Source organism: Panulirus ornatus, chromosome 57 (genome assembly GCF_036320965.1).
Source record: "Panulirus ornatus isolate Po-2019 chromosome 57, ASM3632096v1, whole genome shotgun sequence".
Lineage (NCBI taxonomy): Eukaryota > Metazoa > Arthropoda > Malacostraca > Decapoda > Palinuridae > Panulirus > Panulirus ornatus.
The window spans coordinates 30399964-30421702 of NC_092280.1; the positions used below are offsets into that span (position 1 = coordinate 30399964).

Sequence of the window (21739 nt, forward strand, 5' to 3'; positions counted from 1 at the left end):
TCCCTTTTAAGAAATTGAAATACATGGGAGGGGGTTCCAGCCACCTGCTCGTGCTCTCTTTAGTCACCTTCTATGAAATATGGAGGTAGAATTCTTTCTTACCTACCCCAGGGAGAAGGCTGTAAAGGTGCCTTTCATAAATGATGCATACACTTCCTTTTATTGGGAACTTATTTAGGTGCCTGCTGAAATGTAAGAATCTTGTATATACACTATCCCCACTTGTTGAGTCTCTCTTCATAAAACTTTATGTTGTCATTGTTTTACAAAAAAAATTTTGTGACTGCAAAAGTTTTTAATATTTTTGTTTTGATATCCTGATTTCTTTACATGATTGATAAAGACTTTTATTCTGCATGTACAATTAGGTACAAGTTTGCGGATCAAGAGATGTACCAATCCTTATGGAAGTCCCAGATGTCTCGCTGGGCCCACAAGTCAGTGGCAGATGGCGTAGTTTTCTTCAAGCAAGGCCGGCATGAGGAAGCTTTTCAGCATCTCAACAAGGCACTTCAGATTGATCCTGAGAATGTTGAGGCGTTTGTGGCAAAGGGTGCTTTGTAAGTTTGGTCATATTTCATGATTTTTAAGCCCTTTTATTAATGGTGAGCATTTATGGAAATTGTTTTAGACATTATCTCCTTTATGTTGTTATCTCACAGTATCCAGTGTGGAAGGTATGTGTTTATGGTATGTGTGGGCATAGGATTGAGGAGCTTGAGTGGTTCCTGAAGGGAGTTCAAAGATGTGCAATGTCTCCATGGTTGTTTAATCCGTTCATAGATAGGATGATGGGGGAGATGAATGCATGGCTCTTATATCAAGGGCATTTCTTCTGTATGCTGTGAGATGGGATGCTTGTTTACAGTTGACATGGCTCAGGTGGCAGACTTCAGAAAGAAACTTCCAAAGTTGGTGACAGATTTTGGGAGAGTGTCAGAAGTAAGAATAAGTGAACCTCTGAAGAAAAGCAAGATAATGAAATGCAGCAGGAGGATAAGAGAGGATAGTTTGAGCATAAGTTTTGATGGCAAGGACCCAGAGGAAGTGGAAGGCTTTAGATAACTGGGAGTGGTCATGACGGTAGATGGAACCATAGTAGCTTAAGTGAGTCACTGGGTGGGAGAGGATGCTAACGTCCTGGGTACATTAAGAGCATATGGAAAGATAGAGGCCATTGTCTGTATTGGCAAAGATAGGTGTGTTTGAAGGCATATTAGTCTTAACAATGTTGTATGGATGTGAAACTTAGGCCTTTAATATTGAAGAAAGGAAGAGATTTGTTGTGTTGGAAATGAAATCCCTGTGGATGATATGTGGTGATAGGCTGAATAATCATATAAGGAATAGAAGCATAAGAGAAAGTAGTGTTCGCAATTGTAATCTTATTGAGATAGCTGAGCAAAGGAGGACTGATTTAGAGGACCTGTATATCAGAGTGGAGGGAGCAAGGGGTATTGGAAGACTGAGAAGTGGATAGAAGGATGGAGTGAAGGGGGCTATGGGGTATTGGGTGTCTAAACTTTCTGAATTTTGAGAGGTAGACATAGGGTGGAATTGATGGGATCCATGTGGTATATGAGGGGCCTATGAAGTAATTACGATAAACCATGGAGTAGTACTTGGTTGCTAAAAGAAGGCTCTTTTTTTTTTATGCATTATACATTACAATTAGAGATTAGAAATGGGCAAATGACATTTTTTTTTTTAACGCTGCCTCATTAAGGTTAAAAAAACATACAGTATCCCAATAAAGGGAAAAGAAACATTCAGTTGGGTGATAAAGACAGGCAACAGGAGGCCTGAAAGGCCCATGACTGTGTTGTGTGAAAAAGAATTATTTAACGACAAAAAAATTTAATTCCGCTCAGTACTTTTTTAAGCTATCACCAACTCCCCGCTGCTGCACATTAGCCTTCTAATGTGCCCATTACTGCTGTTGTTTATACTTTTATTTCTGGCATTTTTCTCAAAGCATACCTGAATTTATAAGATATTTGTCTAAACTACTTTTGAAGATGTTTATAGTTTTGGCATTCGCTATGTCTGATGGTAACTTATAGTGCTCAACACTTCTATAGGAAAAGAAGCTTTTTCCCACATCCCTATAACATCTTTTGGCTTTGAGTTTTATTCCATTTGTCTTGGTAAATGTATTTTCTTGTATTTCGGAAATATGCATGTGGTTTACTGTATTGAACTTGTTCAGAATTTTGAACACTTGGATTAAGTCGCCACGAAGTCTAGGTTTTTAAGGGAGAAGAGATCCAGTCATTTTAGCCTCTCTTTTGTATGCCAGACTTCTAAAGGATGGGATCAATTTTGTCGTGTGTCATTGTACTTGTTCTAATTTTTCTTGTCTTTCTTATATAGTTGGGGACCAAAACTGTACTGCATATTCAAGGTGTGGTCGTACTAGAGAATTATTTATTGTGAGAATCATTTCTTGTGTCATATAATTTATGTTCCTGGCTATGACTCCTAACATTTGGTTACCCTTTTTACTTGCTGCTTGACACTTTTTAGTATATTTCAATTTGTTGCTTATGACAACTCCAAGGTCCTTTTCTTCATTTGCTTTAGTTGAGAGTTTCCGAATAGTTTGTAGATGTAACATATGTTCTAGTCTCCAAAGTGCATAACTTTACACTTATCTACATTAAACTTTATTTGCCATCTGTCTGACCACTCTTCTAGTAAGTTTAGATCTCTTTTAATCATTTCACAGTCCCACCTGTTTACAGCTGTACCTCCTAGTATAATATCATCAACAGATTTGGAGATCTTGAATATGAGACCGAGATGTAGGTCATTGATGTATATTATGAAAAGAATTGGGCCTAGGACCAACCCTAGTGGCACACCACTCGTTATGTCTAGCCAGTCTAAGGCTTCGCCATTTAATACTACATGCTGCTTTCTTCTAGTAATCTAATCTCTGATCCACAAACAGAGTTCTTCACCAATTCTGTGTGCTTTGAGTTTATGTAAAAGTCTCTTGTGAGGTGCCTTATTAAATGCCTTTTGGAAATCTAAACATACTAGATCAGATGATAATTTTTCATCCCAGTTCAGATAAATAACATTAGAAAATACCAGCAAATTCATCAGGCAGGATCTTCTATAGAGGAAATTTTTCATCCCAGTTCAGATAAATAACATTAAAAGATACCAGCAAATTCATCAGGCAGGATCTTCTATAGTGGAAACCATGTTGGTTGTTCGATATAATTATGTGTTCTAGAAATGTGACAGTTTTATCTTATATTATTTTTTCCATCATTTTACTTAACACTGATGTAAGGCTAATTGGATGGTAGTTCAAGGCACACTTTTTGTCTCCTTTTTTATATATAGGAGTAATATTTGCTAGTTTCCTGACCATCCGATAGAGATTTGTTGAACATTTTTGTTATGGGGTATATCAGCTGTCTCCTGACCTTCTTTAAGTTATCAGGGCAGTTGGGTTTGTTAGGATTTAATTGGTCCTGGTGTTTAAGTACCTCAGAGCTCTGTGTTTCTCTGACCTTCAACTCTTCTTCATCAGATCCGTGAAACATTTTCATTGGTTGCGGTATTTGAGATGTTTCTTCAATTGTGAATCCGGAGTTAAAAGAATGATTAAGTATGGTAATCATTTCCTTTTCAGCAGTCGGTTTCATATTTGTTTTGTAATGGTCCAATTCCTTCTTTTATTGTCTTCCTTTGTGTTATATATTTGAAGAAGAATTCCTTAGGATTATTCTTAACTTTGAAGGATATGATATGATTTACAGTTGTATGTGTAGGTTCCATTGATCTCCGTAGTGTAGCGGTTAACTCTGCTGATCCTGAAGCAGTTACAGATCACCTAGGGCTGAGTATTTAGGTTCAAGTCCTAGTTGTGGCATTTGGTCACTGTCCACCCACTTGTGCATTTTTCCTTAAAGGTTGGTTATTGAATTGAGTGCTTGACTGGTTTATATATATTATAGAATATGTGAGGAAAGATTGACCAAGAGGATATATGTGTCGGAGGTGGAGGGAACGAGGAGAAGTGGGAGACCAAATTGGAGGTGGAAAGATGGAGTGAAAAAGATTTTGTGTGATCGGGGCCTGAACATGCAGGAGGGTGAAAGGAGGGCAAGGAATAAAGTGAATTGGATTGATGTGGTATACCGGGGTTGACGTGCTGTCAGTGGATTGAATCAGGGCATGTGAATCGTCTGGGGTAAACCATGGAAAGTTGTGTGGGGCCTGGATGTGGAAAGGGAGCTGTGGTTTCGGGCATTATTGCATGACAGCTAGAGACTGAGTGTGGACGAATGGGGCCTTTGTTGTGTTTTCCTAGTGCTACCTCGCACACATGAGGGGGGAGGGGGATGGTATTCCATGTGTGGCGAGGTGGCGATGGGAATGAATAAAGGCAGACAGTGTGAATTGTGTGCATGGGTATATATGTATGTGTCTGTGTGTGTATATATATGTGTGCATTGAGATGTATAGGTATGTATATTTGCGTGTGTGGACGTGTATGTATATACATTGTGTATGGGGGTGGGTTGGGCCATTTCTTTCGTCTGTTTCCTTGCGCTACCTCGCAAACGCGGGAGACAGCGACAAAGCAAAATTATGATAATAAAAAAAATGTATTTATTATACTTGACTGCTGCTTCCCCCACCAGCAAGGTAGCACCAGGAAACAGACGAAGAAAGATCCATCCACCCATATACACACACACGTATATACATACATGCTCATGCACATACATATACGTATCAGTATATACACATACATACGCATATACACACTTGACATCATCCATTCCTGGTTCCACCTCATCCTACAGTGGGGTAATGTGAGGAAATCAGACAAAAAAGGCCACATTCTTTTACACTCGGTCTCTAGCTGTCATATGTAATGCACTGAAATCACAACTCCCTATCCACATCCAAGCCCCACAGACCTTTCCATAGTTTACCCCAGACATATCACATGCCCTGGTTCAGTCCATTGACAGCACATCAACCCCATTATACCACATTGTTCTAATTCACTCTTTTCCATGCACACGTATCACCCTCCTTCACGTTGAGGCCCCGATTGCTCAAAATCTTTTTCACTCCATCCTTCCACCTCCAATTGGGTTTCCTGCTTCTCCTTGTTCCATCCACCTCAGACACATATATCCTCTTTGTCAGCCTTTCCTCATTTATTCTCTCCAAATGTCCAAACCATATCAACACACCCTCTTCTGCTCTCTCTACCACGCTCTTTTTATTACCACACATCTCCCTTACCCTTTTGTTACTTGATTAAACCACTTCACCCCACATATTGTCCTCAAATAAGCTGTGTGTTCTTAATCCATCCCACTTGAATTGGGAAGGGCATAGTTGTGATATGTACATAGTATGACTATAACTTCGTATTTGAGAGCAAATGAGAGATGGTTCAAGGAAGACAAAAGACGAAGTAGAAAGACAGGTTAATGTTGATGGTAAATGGTTATTGATATGGAATGTCTTGATTTGCATTGGTCATGGTTTATGCAAAAACTTATGCTTGAATTATTATCTTTTATTGGAAGAATCACCATATCTGATATTGGCTGACATAGATGGTATGATAAAGTATGTTGAGATGGTATGATAAAGTATGTTCTTGGAAGAGGAAAACCTCAGTAGAAATGTGTTATTCATGAGCTCAGGGACAAGTACTTCGAATATCCTCCATTCTGAAATTGAATGCCTTGAGTCTTTTCATGATATAATGATATTCTCTTTGTTAGAGTAATTTGATTTTAAGAATATATTATGCTTTCATACTGTATAATATAGTATGCTATTTCTTTTTACTCTTTGATTCAAAGATGCTCTTCAAAGCTATGCTAGCATTTACTTTGAAATTATTTCAGGTTGGCTAACTTGGGAAGGTTTGAGAAGGCTGTTGAAGACTTTGAGCAGGCTCTGAAGTACAATCCATCACATAGTAATGCTCGCAAATATATGTGTGAGACACTTGTTGAGCTCGGAAGGCAGTGAGTGCCATTGTTTTTTCACAAATTATCACATTTTTATTATGTTTGGTTGCTTTAGTAATATCTAATTTCATCAGCTGAACTTTTTCCCTCATCTGTATATTTATTTCATATTTTATTTATTTATTATATTTGATTGCTGTTTCCTGTGTCAGCAAGGTAGTGCCAGGAAACAGATGAAGAAAGGCCTATCCACTCATATACACACATATATACATACATGCTCATACAGGTACATATATACGTATCACCATATACACATATACTTACGTACACATACACAACCATATATATATACAACCGTTCATATTTGCTTGCCTTCATCTATTCCTGGTGCCATAGCAATAGTCTCCATAACTAGTGAACTCCTGTGTTACTTTTAAGCCTTAACAGGCATTGGCCTTAATAGGCACAATGTTTACAGAGGCTCCTACCCAATATTCCTACTGACTACTTTTACCTGTTTCTGCCTAATGCTTATACCTAAATGTTCCTACCAACTACTTCTATCTACTCCTACCATTTTGCCAAAAGGCAGGGCAAGCACATAGTGCTTACCACAGGAAAATCTAGGGTTACGAAGAATGGACTGTGTGAGTTTAGGGTTGTCAAGTGTTATGTGTGACAAGGAGAGGTTCTGTGTTTGTAAAAAGAATGCCAGCAGTTTATGTGTGGGTGAGGCATAGAGAAAGGACAGCTGCATGGGTTAGAGGAGTGCAACTTGACAACCAATGAAGTGCTGGTTCACCACACAGCTGTCACTATCCCTCCCAGTATCCAGGCTGGTAGTATTGTAGTATACCTTCCTGGTTGTTGGCTGACTGCCAACTACCACCTACCTTCTTTTCACTGCTATCTGATATTCAGTCTTGTAAAGGAATAGGAAATTTCCATTTTTAACTTCATTGTTTCCTCCTGCCTCCTGTTTTAACAGCCTTTGTTTGCCTCTCTTCTTTCATCATCACAATCATAATACCAGTGTCCTTGAAAAAATCTCTCAGAAAATTTTAATTTGTGTCTCTTGAAGTCTGATGACTGTAGACAGAGAAAATACAGTCATCCACAATTTTTTTTTTTTCAATGATGTGTTCATTGTCCAGAAAGTTTATGCCGGATGTGATCATTGAGAGAATCAAAAATGATTTGTGGGCAGCTTTGATAATAAATGTTAGAAATTACTGGGGTACGAATTTTTTTTTCATATATGGTCTGTGTATTTCACTGAATATTCCAATCACCAAAGATATAATCTTGAGCTTTTATGGTAAGATTATGATACCAGTCATCCCGTTTTTGTGCCTCAATGTGTTCTTTTTTCATTCAGGCCCTTCTGAAATAATAGCGTATTACATTGGTAAGCCTACCGCCCTAACTGTTTAGTAAATATATTCTGTCACAGCTCATTCTTTTTCATTTGCTGTGTATCATGTTTCTTTTAGAAAAAATTTGCTTGTTTCTTTAGGCTAGAAGAAGACAGGAAGTTGGAAGAAGCAGAAAAGAAATATAAAAAATGCTTGGAGATCAACCCCAAACACACAGCTGGTCTAGAAGCAATGAATGCTCTTGACAGGTATGTCCTTCAACCATGCCTAAGTGTTCCCCTCAGTCTTCATGAGTGATTTTTTATCTGATTTATTTCTGTCATATATCATAACGTTGTAAAGGTGTGTGGAGACTAAGGGATAGAAAAGATGAGTATCAGCAGGCTTTGGAGGAGTCAAATATATTGAAAGGTAATTTTCATATGTGATTTATTTCAAGGCTTGGTGACATGCAGTATGTTTAATGAGGCAGAAGTTGTTTTTATTGCACATGGCTAAAAGAGAGGTGTAAGAATATTAATCCCAGATATGTTAGGAGAGCTCCATACTTGGGCCATTGAGACTTCTATAGATATGGAATAGAAGCTTATAGGAAAAATTATTGTGGCAAGGACACAACAGTGTTGTGTGGATGCGAGTCTTGGTGATTTAATGCAAAAGGAAGGAAAAGGATGGGCTTATTGGAAATGAAATGCCTGAGGGCAGTATGTGATATAAGGAGGGTGGATCATGCAAATAATAACATTCTCAAAAAGAGGTTTGGAAGTAAGCTCAGTCTGATTGAGAGAGCCAACATGAAAGGACTCAGACATACGGAAAGAATGAGGCAGTGAAAGACACTATGTCAGATGTGTAGAGGGCAAGGGAGATAGGGAAACTGAGGAGCCGCAAAGCTATGGGTTACATTCAAGGGAGTGAAAGGTATGCATGGGATATAATGAATTGGATTGCTGTGGTAGGAGGCAGGGTGAGACATGCTCTCAAGGGGCTGAACCAGAGCATGTGAAGTGGTCATGGTAAACTATGGCATAGTCTTTTGGGTTTGGGTATGGTTGGTAAGCCTTGGTTTTAGTGCATTATATGACAGTTAGAGAGATGATGTATGCAAATGAAGTCATTGATAATTTGTTGCAGATGTTGCCTTGCTAAGGCGGGAAAGGCAGTAGTTATGAAAAAGTTACAGCAATTCTTTTTGTGGAAGCAGAGTTTTGGATGTTCATGATATAGGGTTTCTAGGATAAAGTGGAGGATATGGTGATGCCAAGCATGTTAATGTTGTTGCTGAGCTGAATTGTAATGTTTTGAAATTTGGTACTGTATTCTGAGTTGGGATACTTCACTTTGTTTATGTTGGAAATTGGCATAACTGTCCCCCTCTCTTTTAGTGAAAGAAAAAAGTTTTAGAAATTGTTTAAATGCCTATTTCTTCCAAGCTTCTTCACTCCAGAGAGTATGCAAGGTCTCAGCATTTGCCAAGAGGAAATCAAACACAGTCCCGACATAATTGTGTATAGATATGGACGCATTCAAGTTTAGGAGTGGAACTGTTGGTGGATTTCTGTGCCATAAAGGCCGATGTGTTATGCTGACATATGTCTGTTCACTTTGGGAATTATTACAACCAAATTTATCTTTTTTCCTAAGTAATCTTCAGGCAAATGAGTGTTATCCAAAGAGACAAATGGGTAATAGGTAGCAAAAAATGAAAGCAAGAGATAGAATTTTTTCATATAGTTTTGATAAAGTTGTCTTCCTTAGAATTACAATACAACATGGCGAGTGCTTAAGCTTATATACAAAACTGGTGGATCAAGGCACTGGATGCTAAAAAGTGTTTCTTCGTGAGTGGTCCATTAATGGCTCTTATTTATTGTTAACTGGCCACTTACAGAGCACTATTTCTGCCATTGCTTTTACCCAGGATTAGCTACCTGGTTTGGTATTTTATTGCCTATAATGGCATTATGGACTGTTTCTAATGCAGTACAATCTAGATCTCATAGTTAGTAAAATACATGGTGCCCATACAAGGACGGTGTTCTTTTTTTATGGTAATGTATGCATTAAAATAAACCAAACCCTAGACTTTTGATTAATTTCTTTCATGCTTGCTTGACCTTTTTCAGTGTTACCTAGGTATCATCAGGAGCAGATAAAGAAAAGGCCTCATTTGCTCATATCCATTTTCTAGGTTTCCTATGCCGAAACCACAGCCCACTATCTACAACCAGGCCCCACAGACCTTTCTGTGGTTTTCCCTGGTTTCTTCATTTGCCCTGGTTCAATCCATTGACAACATGCCACCCCTTGTATACCACAATGCTTCAATTCACTCCCATCTCGTGTATTCATTTCACCCTCCTGTATGTTCAGGACCCTAATTCTCAAAATTGTATTGATATCATTTCCCTTTTGCAATTCAATCTCCTTTCACTTTGGCCCCTTCAGTTCTAAAACATTCATCCTCTTTGTCAGCCTCTCCTTGCTCATTCTTTCTATATGTGCAAACCATTTCAGTACACCCTCCTCATCTCTGTCAAACATACTCTTCTTATTACCACACCTCTCTCTCTTACCCCACTGTTGCTTAATCAATCCTCCTCACACCATATACTGTCCTCAAACATTTCTTATCCAACACATTCACCCTCTTTTGTATGTTCTCATCTGTACAACACTGTCAGGACTACTGTACCTTCAAACATGCCCACTTTCACCCTCCCAGATAATGACCTTTCTGCACATCCCTCAATGCCTCTTGAACCTTACCCTCTTCACTCACTCTGTGACTTACCTCTGCCTTCATAGTTCCATTTGATGCCATGTCCATTTCCAGGTTTCAGAAACATTTCACTTCCTTCAGTCTTACTCCACTCAAACTCACTCTCCAGCTAACCATTCTTTTTTGCACTGCTAAACCTAATAACTTGCTTTTATTCACATTCAACTTTCTCCTTTCACACACTCTCCCCTACTCAAACACCAGCTTCTCCAGTTTGTTACTCAAATCTGCTACCAGCATTGTGTCATCAGGAAACAGCAACTGACTTCTCTCACAAGCCCACCCATCCTCAACAGGCTGCATACCCACCCCTTTCTCCAATTATTGAGTAAGAAAACTATTAAATGTAAATCATAGTTTTTTGAGAGGAAGATTTATTTGTTTGCCAAGAGATCTATGAAACACCTTTCAGGAAAGAACATCTATCCTTGGATTAAGAAACTTGTCATACTGTCTCAGCTTTGTTTTTACACTGTAACCCTTTCACCTCCAATTTGGTATCCTGCTTCATGTTCCCTCCACCTCTGACACATATATTCTCTTTGTCAATCTTTCCTCATTCATTTTCTCCATGTCCAAACCATTTCAGCACACTCCATCCATATATATATATATATATATATATATATATATATATATATATATATATATATATATATATATATATATATATATATTTTTTTTTTTTTTTTTTTTTTTTTTTTTTTTGCCGCTGTCTCCCGCGTTTGTGAGGTAGCGCAAGGAAACAGACGAAAGAAATGGCCCAACCCACCCCCATACACATGCCTTGATTCAATCCACTGACAGCACGTCAACCCCGGTATACCACATCGCTCCAATTCACTCTATTCTTTGCCCTGCTTTCATGCAGGATATTCTTTGCCCTGCTTTCACCCTCCTGCATGTTCAGGCCCCGATCACACAAAATCCTTTTCACTCCATCTTTCCACCTCCAATTTGGTCTCCCTCTTCTCCTCGTTCCCTCCACCTCCGACACATATATCCTCTTGGTCAATCTTTCCTCACTCATTCTCTCCATGTGACCAAACCATTTCAAAACACCCTCTTCTGCTCTCTCAACCACGCTCTTTTTATTTCCACACATCTCTCTTACCCTTACGTTACTTACTTGATCAAACCACCTCACACCACACATTGTCCTCAAACATCTCATTTCCAGCACATCCATCCTCCTGCGCAAAACTCTATCCATAGCCCACGCCACGCAACCATACAACATTGTTGGGACCACTATTCCTTCAAACACACCCATTTTTGCTTTCCGAGATAATGTTCTCGACTTCCACACATTCTTCAAGGCTCCCAGGATTTTCGCCCCCTCCCCCACCCTATGATCCACTTCCGCTTCCATGGTTCCATCCGCTGCCAGATCCACTCCCAGATATCTAAAACACTTTACTTCCTCCAGTTTTGCTCCATTCAAACTTACCTCCCAATTGACTTGACCCTCAACCCTACTGTTGCTCTTATTCACATTTACTCTTAATTTTCTTTCTTTCACTCACTTTACCAAACTCAGTCACCAGCTTCTGCAGTTTCACACCTGAATCAGCCACCAGCGCTGTATCATCAGCGAACAACAACTGACTCACTTCCCAAGCTCTCTCATCCCCAACAGACTTCATACTTGCCCCTCTTTCCAAAACTCTTGCATTCACCTCCCTAACAACCCCATCCATAAACAAATTAAACAACCATGTAGACATCACACACCCCTGCCGCAAGGAAACAGATGAAAGAATGGCCCAACCCACCCACATACACATGTATATACTTACACGTCCACACACGCAAATATACATACCTATACATCTCAATGTATACATGTATATACACACACAGACATATACATATATACACATGTACATAATTCATACTGTCTGCCTTTATTAATTCCCATCGCCACCTCGCCACACATGGAATAACAACCCCCTCCCCCCTCATGTGTGTGAGGTAGTGCTAGGAAAAGACAACAAAGGCCCCATTCGTTCACACACTGTCTCTAGCTGTCATGTAATAATGCACCGAAACCACAGCTCCCTTTCCACATTCAGGCCCCACAGAACTTTCCATGGTTTACCCCAGACGCTTCACATGCCCTGATTCAATCCATTGACAGCACGTCGACCCTGGTATACCACATCATTCCAATTCACTCTATTCCTTGCACGCTTTTCACCCTCCTACATGTTCAGGCCCCGATCACTCAAAATCTTTTTCACTCCATCTTTCCACCTCCAATTTGGTCTCCCACTTCTCCTCGTTCCCTCCACTTCTGACACATATATCCTCTTGGTCAATCTTTCCTCACTCATTCTCTCCATGTGACCAAACCATTTCAAAACACCCTCTTCTGCTATCTCAACCACACTCTTTTTATTACCACACATCTCTCTTACCCTATTATTACTTACTCGATCAAACCACCTCACACCACATATTGTTCTCAAATATCTCATTTCCAGCTTATCCACCATCCTGCGCACAACTCAATCCATAGCCCATGCCTTGCAACCATACAACATTGTTGGAACCACTATTCCTTGAAACATACCCATTTTTGTTTTCTGAGATAATGTTCTCGACTTCCACACATTCTTCAAGGCTCCCAGAATTTTCGCCCCCTCCCCCACCTATGATTCACTTCCGCTAACATGGTTCCATCCGCTGCCAAATCCACTCCCAGATATCTAAAACACTTCACTTCCAGTTTTTCTCCATTCAAACTTACCTCCCAATTGACGTGACCCTCAACCCTACTGTACCTAATAACCTTGCTCTTATTCAACATTTACTCTCAACTTTCGTCTTTCACACACTTTACCAAACTCAGTCACCAGCTTCTGCAGTTTCTCACATGAATCAGCGACCAGCGCTGTATCATCAGTGAACAACAACTGACTCACTTCCCACGCTCTCTCATCCACAACAGACTGCATACTTGCCCCTCTTTCCAAAACTCTTGCATTCGTCTCCCTAACAACCCCATCCATAAACAAATTAAACAACCATGGAGACATCACACACCCATGCCGCAAACCTACATTCACTGAGAACCAATCACTTTCCTCTCTTCCTACACGTACACATGCCTTGCATCCTCGATAAAAACTTTTCACTGCTTCTAACAACTTGCCTCCTACACCATATATTCTTGATACCTTCCACAGAGCATCTCTATCAACTCTATCATATGCCTTCTCCAGATCCATAAATGCTACATACAAATCCATTTGCTTTTCTAATATTTCTCACATACAGTCTTCAAAGCAAACACCTGATCCACACATCCTCTACCACTTCTAAAACCACACTGCTTTTCCCCAGACTGATGCTCTGTACATGCCTTCACCCTCTCAATCAATATCCTCCCATATAATTTACCAGGAATACTCAACAAACTTATACCTCTGTACTTTGAGCACTCACTCTTATCCCCTTTGCCTTTGTACAGTGGCACTATGCAAGCATTCCACCAATCCTCAGGCACCTCACCATGAATCATTTTTTTTTTTTTTATACTTTGTCGCTGTCTCCCGCGTTTGCGAGGTAGCGCAAGGAAACAGACGAAAGAAATGGCCCAACCCCCCCCATACACATGTACATACACACGTCCACACACACAAATATACATACCTACACAGCTTTCCATGGTTTACCCCGGACGCTTCACATGCCTTGATTCAATCCACTGACAGCACGTCAACCCCTGTATACCACATCGCTCCAATTCACTCTATTCCTTGCCCTCCTTTCACCCTCCTGCATGTTCAGTCCCCGATCACACAAAATCTTTTTCACTCCATCTTTCCACCTCCAATTTGGTCTCCCTCTTCTCCTCGTTCCCTCCACCTCCGACACATATATCCTCTTGGTCAATCTTTCCTCACTCATTCTCTCCATGTGCCCAAACCATTTTAAAACACCCTCTTCTGCTCTCTCAACCACGCTCTTTTTATTTCCACACATCTCTCTTACCCTTACGTTACTTACTCGATCAAACCACCTCACACCACACATTGTCCTCAAACATCTCATTTCCAGCACATCCATCCTCCTGCGCACAACTCTATCCATAGCCCACGCCTCGCAACCATACAACATTGTTGGAACTACTATTCCTTCAAACATACCCATTTTTGCTTTCCGGGATAATGTTCTCGACTTCCACACATTTTTCAAGGCTCCCAAAATTTTCGCCCCCTCCCCCACCCTATGATCCACTTCCGCTTCCATGGTTCCATCCGCTGACAGATCCACTCCCAGATATCTAAAACACTTCACTTCCTCCAGTTTTTCACCATTCAAACTCACCTCCCAATTGACTTGACCCTCAACCCTACTGTACCTAATAACCTTGCTCTTATTCACATTTACTCTTAACTTTCTTCTTCCACACACTTTACCAAACTCCGTCACCAGCTTCTGCAGTTTCTCACATGAATCCGCCACCAGCGCTGTATCATCAGCGAACAACAACTGACTCACTTCCCAAGCTCTCTCATCCCCAACAGACTTCATACTTGCCCCTCTTTCCAAGACTCTTGCATTTACCTCCCTAACAACCCCATCCATAAACAAATTAAACAACCATGGAGACATCACACACCCCTGCCGCAAACCTACATTCACTGAGAACCAATCACTTTCCTCTCTTCCTACACGTACACATGCCTTACATCCTCGATAAAAACTTTTCACTGCTTCTAACAACTTGCCTCCCACACCATATATTCTTAATACCTTCCACAGAGCATCTCTATCAACCATGAATCATACATACATTAAATAACCTTACCAACCAGTCAATAATACAGTCACCCCCTTTTTTAATAAATTCCACTGCAATACCATCCAAACCCACTGCCTTGCCAGCTTTCATCTTCCGCAAAGCTTTTACTACCTCTTCTCTGTTTACCAAATCATTTTCCCTAACCCTCTCACTTTGCACACCGCCTCAACCAAAACACCGTATATCTGCCACTCTATCATCAAACACATTCAACAAACCTTCAAAATACTCACTCCATCTTCTCACATCACCACTACTTGTTATCACCTCTCCATTAGCCCCCTTCACTGAAATTCCCATTTGTTCCCTTGTCTCACGCACTTTATATACCTCCTTCCAAAACATCTTTTTATTCTCCCTAAAATTAAATGATACTCTCTCACCCCAACTCTCATTTGCCCGCTTTTTCACCTCTTGCACCTTTCTTTTGACTTCCTGCCTCTTTCTTTTATACATCTCCCACTCATTTGCATTATTTCCCTGCAAAAATCGTCCAAATGCCTCTCTCTTCTCTTTCTTTAATAATCTTACTTCTTCATCCCACCACTCACTACCCTTTCTAATCTGCCCACCTCCCATGCTTCTCATGCCACAAGCATCTTTTGCGCAAGCCATCACTGCTTCCCTAAATACATCCCAGTCCTCCCCCACTCCCCTTACCTCCTTTGTTCTCACCTTTTTCCATTCTGTATTCAGCCTCTCCTGGTACTTCCTCACACAAGTCTCCTTCCCAAGCTCATTTACTCTCACCATTCTCTTCACCCCAACATTCTCTCTTCTTTTCTGAAAACCTCTACAAATCTTCACCTTCGCCTCCACAAGATAATGATCAGACATCCCTCCAGTTGCACCTCTTAGCACATTAACATCCAAAAGTCTCTCTTTCACCCGCCTATCAATTAACACTTAATCCAATAACGCTCTCTGGCCATCTCTCCTACTTACATATGTATACTTATGTATACCTCTTTTTAAACCAGGTATTCCCAATCACCAGTCCTTTTTCAGCACATAAATCTGCAAGCTCTTCACCATTTCCATTTACAACACTGAACACCCCATGTATACCAATTATTCCCTCAACTGCCACATTACTCACCTTTGCATTCAAATCCCCCATCACTATAACCCGGTCTCGTGCATCAAAACTACTAACACATTCATTCAGCTGCTCCCAAAACACTTGCCTCTCATGATCTTTCTTCTCATGCCCAGGTGCATATGCACCAATAATCACCCATCTCTCTCCATCAACTTTCAATTTTACCCATATCAATTTAGAGTTTACTTTCTTACACTCTGTCACATACTCCCACCACTCCTGTTTCAGGAGTAGTGCTACTCCTTCCCTTGCTCTTGTCCTCTCACTAACCCCTGACTTTACTCCCAAGACATTCCCAAACCACTCTTCCCCTTTACCCTTGAGCTTCGTTTCACTCAGAGCCAAAACATCCAGGTTCCTTTCCACAAACATACTACCTATCTCTCCTTTTTTCTCATCTTGGTTACATCCACACACATTTAGACACCCCAGTCTGAGACTTCGAGGAGGATGAGCACTCCCCGTGTGACTCCTTCTTCTGTTTCCCCTTTTAGAAAGTTAAAATACAAGGAGAGGAGGGTTTCTAGCCCCCCACTCCCGTCCCCTTTAGTCGCCTTCTACGACACGTGAGGAATGCGTGGGAAGTATTCTTTCTCCCCTATCCCCAGGGATATATATATATATATATATATATATATATATATATATATATATATATATATATATATATATATATATTCTTACACACACATTTGCTCCTCTATAGAAGGCTTTCACACCATCTAATTGTTGTTCCCCTGTCACATATATCCTTAACACATCCCACAAAGCATTCCATTTGACTCTGTCATACACGTTCTCCAGCTCCACAAAAGCTTCATACAGCTTACCTTTCACTAAATACTGTTCCACAGTCATCTTTACTAAAAAGAATCTGATCCACACATCCCCTACCTTTCCCAAAACCTCCTTGCTTTTCACTTACTCTGCATTCAGTCTCTTCCATTTCTCTGTTAATTAATATTCTTGCATACACTTTTCCTGGTATACTTAAGAGGCTTACTTTTTTATTATACTTAATTGCTGTTTCCCATGTCAAGCGAGGTGGTGCCAGGAAACAGACGAAGAATGGCCCATACATCCTTCTCATCATATCCTTTGAATAAAGGAATGATGATAGCTTTCTCCCAGTCCGCAGGCACAACCTTCAGTTTCCACGCTAAATTACATATTTGATGCATCCATTCTGTCACTCTTTCTCCTTCATACTTGAGCATTTCATCTGTAATCCCATCCACTCCAGGTGCCTTTCCTACCATCAACCTCATTATTGCCCTTCTTACCTCCCCTTTTGCTGTAGGCCCTTGCACTTGTATCCTCTTCCTTCCATCCTCCATACAGAGTGTTATATCTTAGAAGAGCTGAATGATGGGAAGTCCAAATTTATTTCTTATTTATTAGGCAAAAACGAATTGGCAAAGTTTTGGTAATTAATGAGCTCATTAGTATAATTATTTTTGTGGATTTTATTTGCCTCTTGGTGAGACAATGGGTATTGCAAGTGCCTTATGTTTTATATCTGTGTCAGGGTTGCTGTTCTTTCTCTGTTAAGTTAAAACATAGATGCTTATATGGGCTGTTTTACTTTAGGGGGAAATTCATTGTAGTAAACTCCCAGTTTTGGACTTGGAGCAGTTTTTATAATTACCATTTTCCATATAGAGAAAATTATTAAAAAGTTTGTTTGCAGGTAATTGTTTAGGGTAGGTTTTGATGGAATACTTTACATATTGAATACAGGTGAGGGGACAGTAAAGTGAAACCTTTGCCTTTCAGAAATGATAAATGTATTACTTCTGATCCAAAAAGTAGCCCGCAGTCGAATTCAGAGGTTCATTCTTCAGTGTCTCAGTCAAGAGGCCGTTCAAAGAGTAGCAACCAGTCAAGATCCAGGTCACGAAGTATATCCTTATCTCCACTGTCACAGAAAATGGCGTTACAGGAAGGAAAATGGCAGCCGCCATCTAGTATTAATACTTCATCATCCTTTATGAACACTGCTGTTCCACCCACCATTGGTGTTGCCCCTGTAGGTCAAAGTTATGCTTACCCCATGACTGGATGGCCTCCTACCACAGCAGCTGCAATGGTCACTGATGCACAAGTACCAATTTCTGCATTGTACACACAGCCACCCCCTGGATACCCCACGTTACCAGCTCCAGGTTAGACACTAAACTTCAAATTCTTGTTTTCATCCAAATAGTCTTGGTTTAATTAGATTGTATGCTGATGACAGGATCTCTTACCGAAATCCTCTCCCTCTAAAGACTCATCAATTTCTCATCATAATTCAGTTGGCTTAAGTTATTCTTATCCCCCTGCTGGGTTTGTGCCTCAGGTGGTAGATGGGGGATCCAAGGTTATTTTAGGGGAGCTCCATTAGGAGCCATGAATCAAACTGGTGCTGACATGCCCTGCTTGCCAAGCATTGTCACTCCTGGACATATTCTCTAGATAAGCCTTGTAACTGGCATCAGTGATGCTTTTCACTGACAGGTTGAAATTCTACTTTGGGGCGGAAGGAAGATATAATTCTTTTGAGGTACCACAGGGTGGCTATCACTGAACTAGTTCCCTACACTATACTCTTAACTATCGATGCCCTCTTGCAATGACCCTTACATTGTCCATCCACCTGTGTTTCTTGAGTGTCTGATGCATCTCCCCACAGTTATCTGATTTTTATCCAACTGTTCTCACATCATTAAGTTTAATCTGTGGCTGTTGAGACACAGGGACTTACTTCACTCAAACATTCTCATGTTTATTGCACCAAAGTGAATCATGAACTTTCATGCTGATATAAGTGCCTCTTACTTATTCACTCTTTAAGCTTAGTTAACTGTATTATTATTATTTATCATACTTGATTGCTGTTTCCTGTGTCAGTGAGGTAGTGCCAGGAAACAGGTGAAGAATGGCCCATCCACTCATATATACACACACACACATACATATATAATTTTTTTTTATAATACTTAGTCACTGTCTCCTGCGTTAGCGAGGTACTGCAAGGAAGTAGACGAAAGAATGGCCCAATCCACCCACATACACATGCATATACATAAACGCCCACACATGCACATATACATACCTATACATTTCAATGTATACATACGTATACATACACAGACATATACATATATACACATGTGCATATTCATACTTGCTGTCTTCATACATTCCCATTGCCACCTCACCACACATGAAACAGCACCCCCCTTCCCCCACATGTACACGAGTTTGCGCTAGGAAAAGACAACAAAGGCCTCATTAATTCACACCCAGTCTCTAGCTGTCATGTGTAATGTACCAAAACCATAGCTCCCATTCCACATCCAGGCCCCACAAAACTTTCCATGGTTTACTCCAGATGCTTCACATGTCCTGATTCAATCCATTGACAATACGTTGACCCCTGTATACAACATTGTTCCAGTTCACTCTACTTCTTGCACACCTTACACCTTCCTGTATGTTCAGGCCCTGATCGCTCAAAATCTTTTTCACTCCATCCTTCCACCTCCAATTTGGTCTCCCACTTCTCCTCGTTTCCTCCACCTCTGACACATACATCTTCTTTGTCAGTCTTTCCTCACTCATTCTCTCCATGTGACCAAACCATTTCAGTACACCCTTTTCTGCTTTTTCAACCACACTCTTTTTTATTACCACACATCTCTCTTACCCTTTCATTACTTATTCAGTCAAACCACCTCACATCACATATTGCCCTCAAACATTTCATTTCCAACACATCCACCCTCCTCCACACAACCTTATCTATAGCACATGCCTGGTAACCATATAACATTGTTGGAACCACTATTCCTTTAAACATACCCATTTTTGCTCTCCGAGATAACATTCTCGCCTTCCACATATTCTTCAACACTCCCAGAACCTTTGCCCCCCGACCCCACCCTGTGACTCACTTCCACTTCCATGGCTCCATCTGCTGCTAAATCCAATCTCAGATATCTGAAACACTTCACTTCCTCCAGTTTTTCTCCATTCATACTTATCCTCCCAGTTAACTTGTCCCTCAACCCCACTGACCCTAATAACCTTGCTCTTATTCACATTTACTCTCAGTTTTCTTCTTTCACACACTTTACCAAACTCAGTCACCAGCTTCTGCAGTTCTCACCCAAATCAGCCACCAGCGCTATATCATCTGCGAACAACAACTGACTCACTTCCCAATATAAGTTGCTAGAAGCAGTGAAAAGTTTTTATCAAGGATGTAAGGCATGTGTATGAGTAACAAGAGAGGAAAGTGATTGGTTCCCAGTGAATGTCGGTTTGCGGCAGAGGTGCATGATGTCTCCATGGTTGTTTAATTTGTTTATGGATGGGGTTGTAAGGGAGGTGAATGCAAGAGTTTTGGAAAGAGGGGCAAGTATGAAGTCTGGTGGGGATGAGAGAGCTTGGGAAGTGAGTCAGTTGTTGTTCGCTGATGATACAGCGCTGGTGGCTGATTCATGTGAGAAACTGCAGAGGCTGGTGACTGAGTTTGGTAAAGTGTGTGAAAGAAGAAAGTTAAGAGTAAATGTGAATAAGAGCAAGGTAATTAGGTACAGTAGGGTTGAGGGTCAAGTCAATTGGGAGGTAAGTTTGAATGGAGAAAAACTGGAGGAAGTAAAGTGTTTTAGATATCTGGGAGTGGATCTGGCAGCGGATGGAACCATGGAAGCGGAAGTGGATCATAGGGTGGGGGAGGGGGCGAAAATCCTGGGAGCCTTGAAGAATGTGTGGAAGTCGAGAACATTATCTCGGAAAGGAAAAATGGGTATGTTTGAAGGAATAGTGGTTCCAACAATGTTGTATGGTTGCGAGGCGTGGGCTATGGATAGAATTGTACACAGGAGGATGGATGTGCTGGAAATGAGATGTTTGAGGACAATGTGTGGTGTGAGGTGGTTTGATCGAGTGAGTAACGTAAGGGTAAGAGAGATGTGTGGAAATAAAAAGAGCGTGGTTGAGAGAGCAGAAGAGGGTGTTTTGAAGTGGTTTGGGCACATGGAGAGAATGAGTGAGGAAAGATTGACCAAGAGGATATATGTGTCGGAGGTGGAGGGAACGAGGAGGAGAGGGAGACCAAATTGGAGGTGGAAAGATGGAGTGAAAAAGAATTTGTGTGATCGGGGCCTGAACATGCAGGAGGGTGAAAGGAGGGCAAGGAATAGAATGAATTGGAGCGATGTGGTATACCGGGGTTGACGTGTTGTCAGTGGATTGAATCAAGGCATGTGAAGCGTCTGGGGTAAACCATGGAAAGCTGTGTAGGTATGTATATTTGCGTGTGTGGACGTATGTATATACATGTGTATGGGGGGGGTTGGGCCATTTCTTTCGTCTGTTTCCTTGCGCTACCTCGCAAACGCGGGAGACAGCGACAAAGTATAATAAAAAAAAATATATATATATTTTTTTTATTATACTTTATATATATATATATATATATATATATATATATATATATATATATATATATATATATATATATAAACATGTACATATTCATACTTGCTGCTTTCATCCATCCCATTGCCAATCTGTCACACATGAAACAGCTCCCCCGTCCCCTTGCGTGTGCGCGAGGTAGCGCTAGGAAAAGACAGTAAAGGCCAAATTTATTTGCATTCAGTCTGTAGCTGTCATGTGTAATGCACCCACACATGCACATATACATAC

The 21739-nt window shown here is 40.6% G+C and overlaps 1 protein-coding gene across 5 annotated transcripts in view; it reads left to right on the forward strand.

Annotated features, from left to right (window-relative positions):
- LOC139766398 (uncharacterized) overlaps nucleotides 1-21739 on the forward strand; it is a 72473-nt gene that overhangs the window by 28651 nt on the left and 22083 nt on the right. For all 5 annotated transcript variants that reach the window (XM_071694990.1, XM_071694994.1, XM_071694992.1 and 2 more), the window contains exons 8-11: nucleotides 369-560; nucleotides 5898-6020; nucleotides 7483-7590; nucleotides 17816-18204. In XM_071694990.1, coding sequence (XP_071551091.1) covers nucleotides 369-560; nucleotides 5898-6020; nucleotides 7483-7590; nucleotides 17816-18204 — 812 coding nt within the window. The remainder of the gene's footprint in view (nucleotides 1-368; nucleotides 561-5897; nucleotides 6021-7482; nucleotides 7591-17815; nucleotides 18205-21739) is intronic.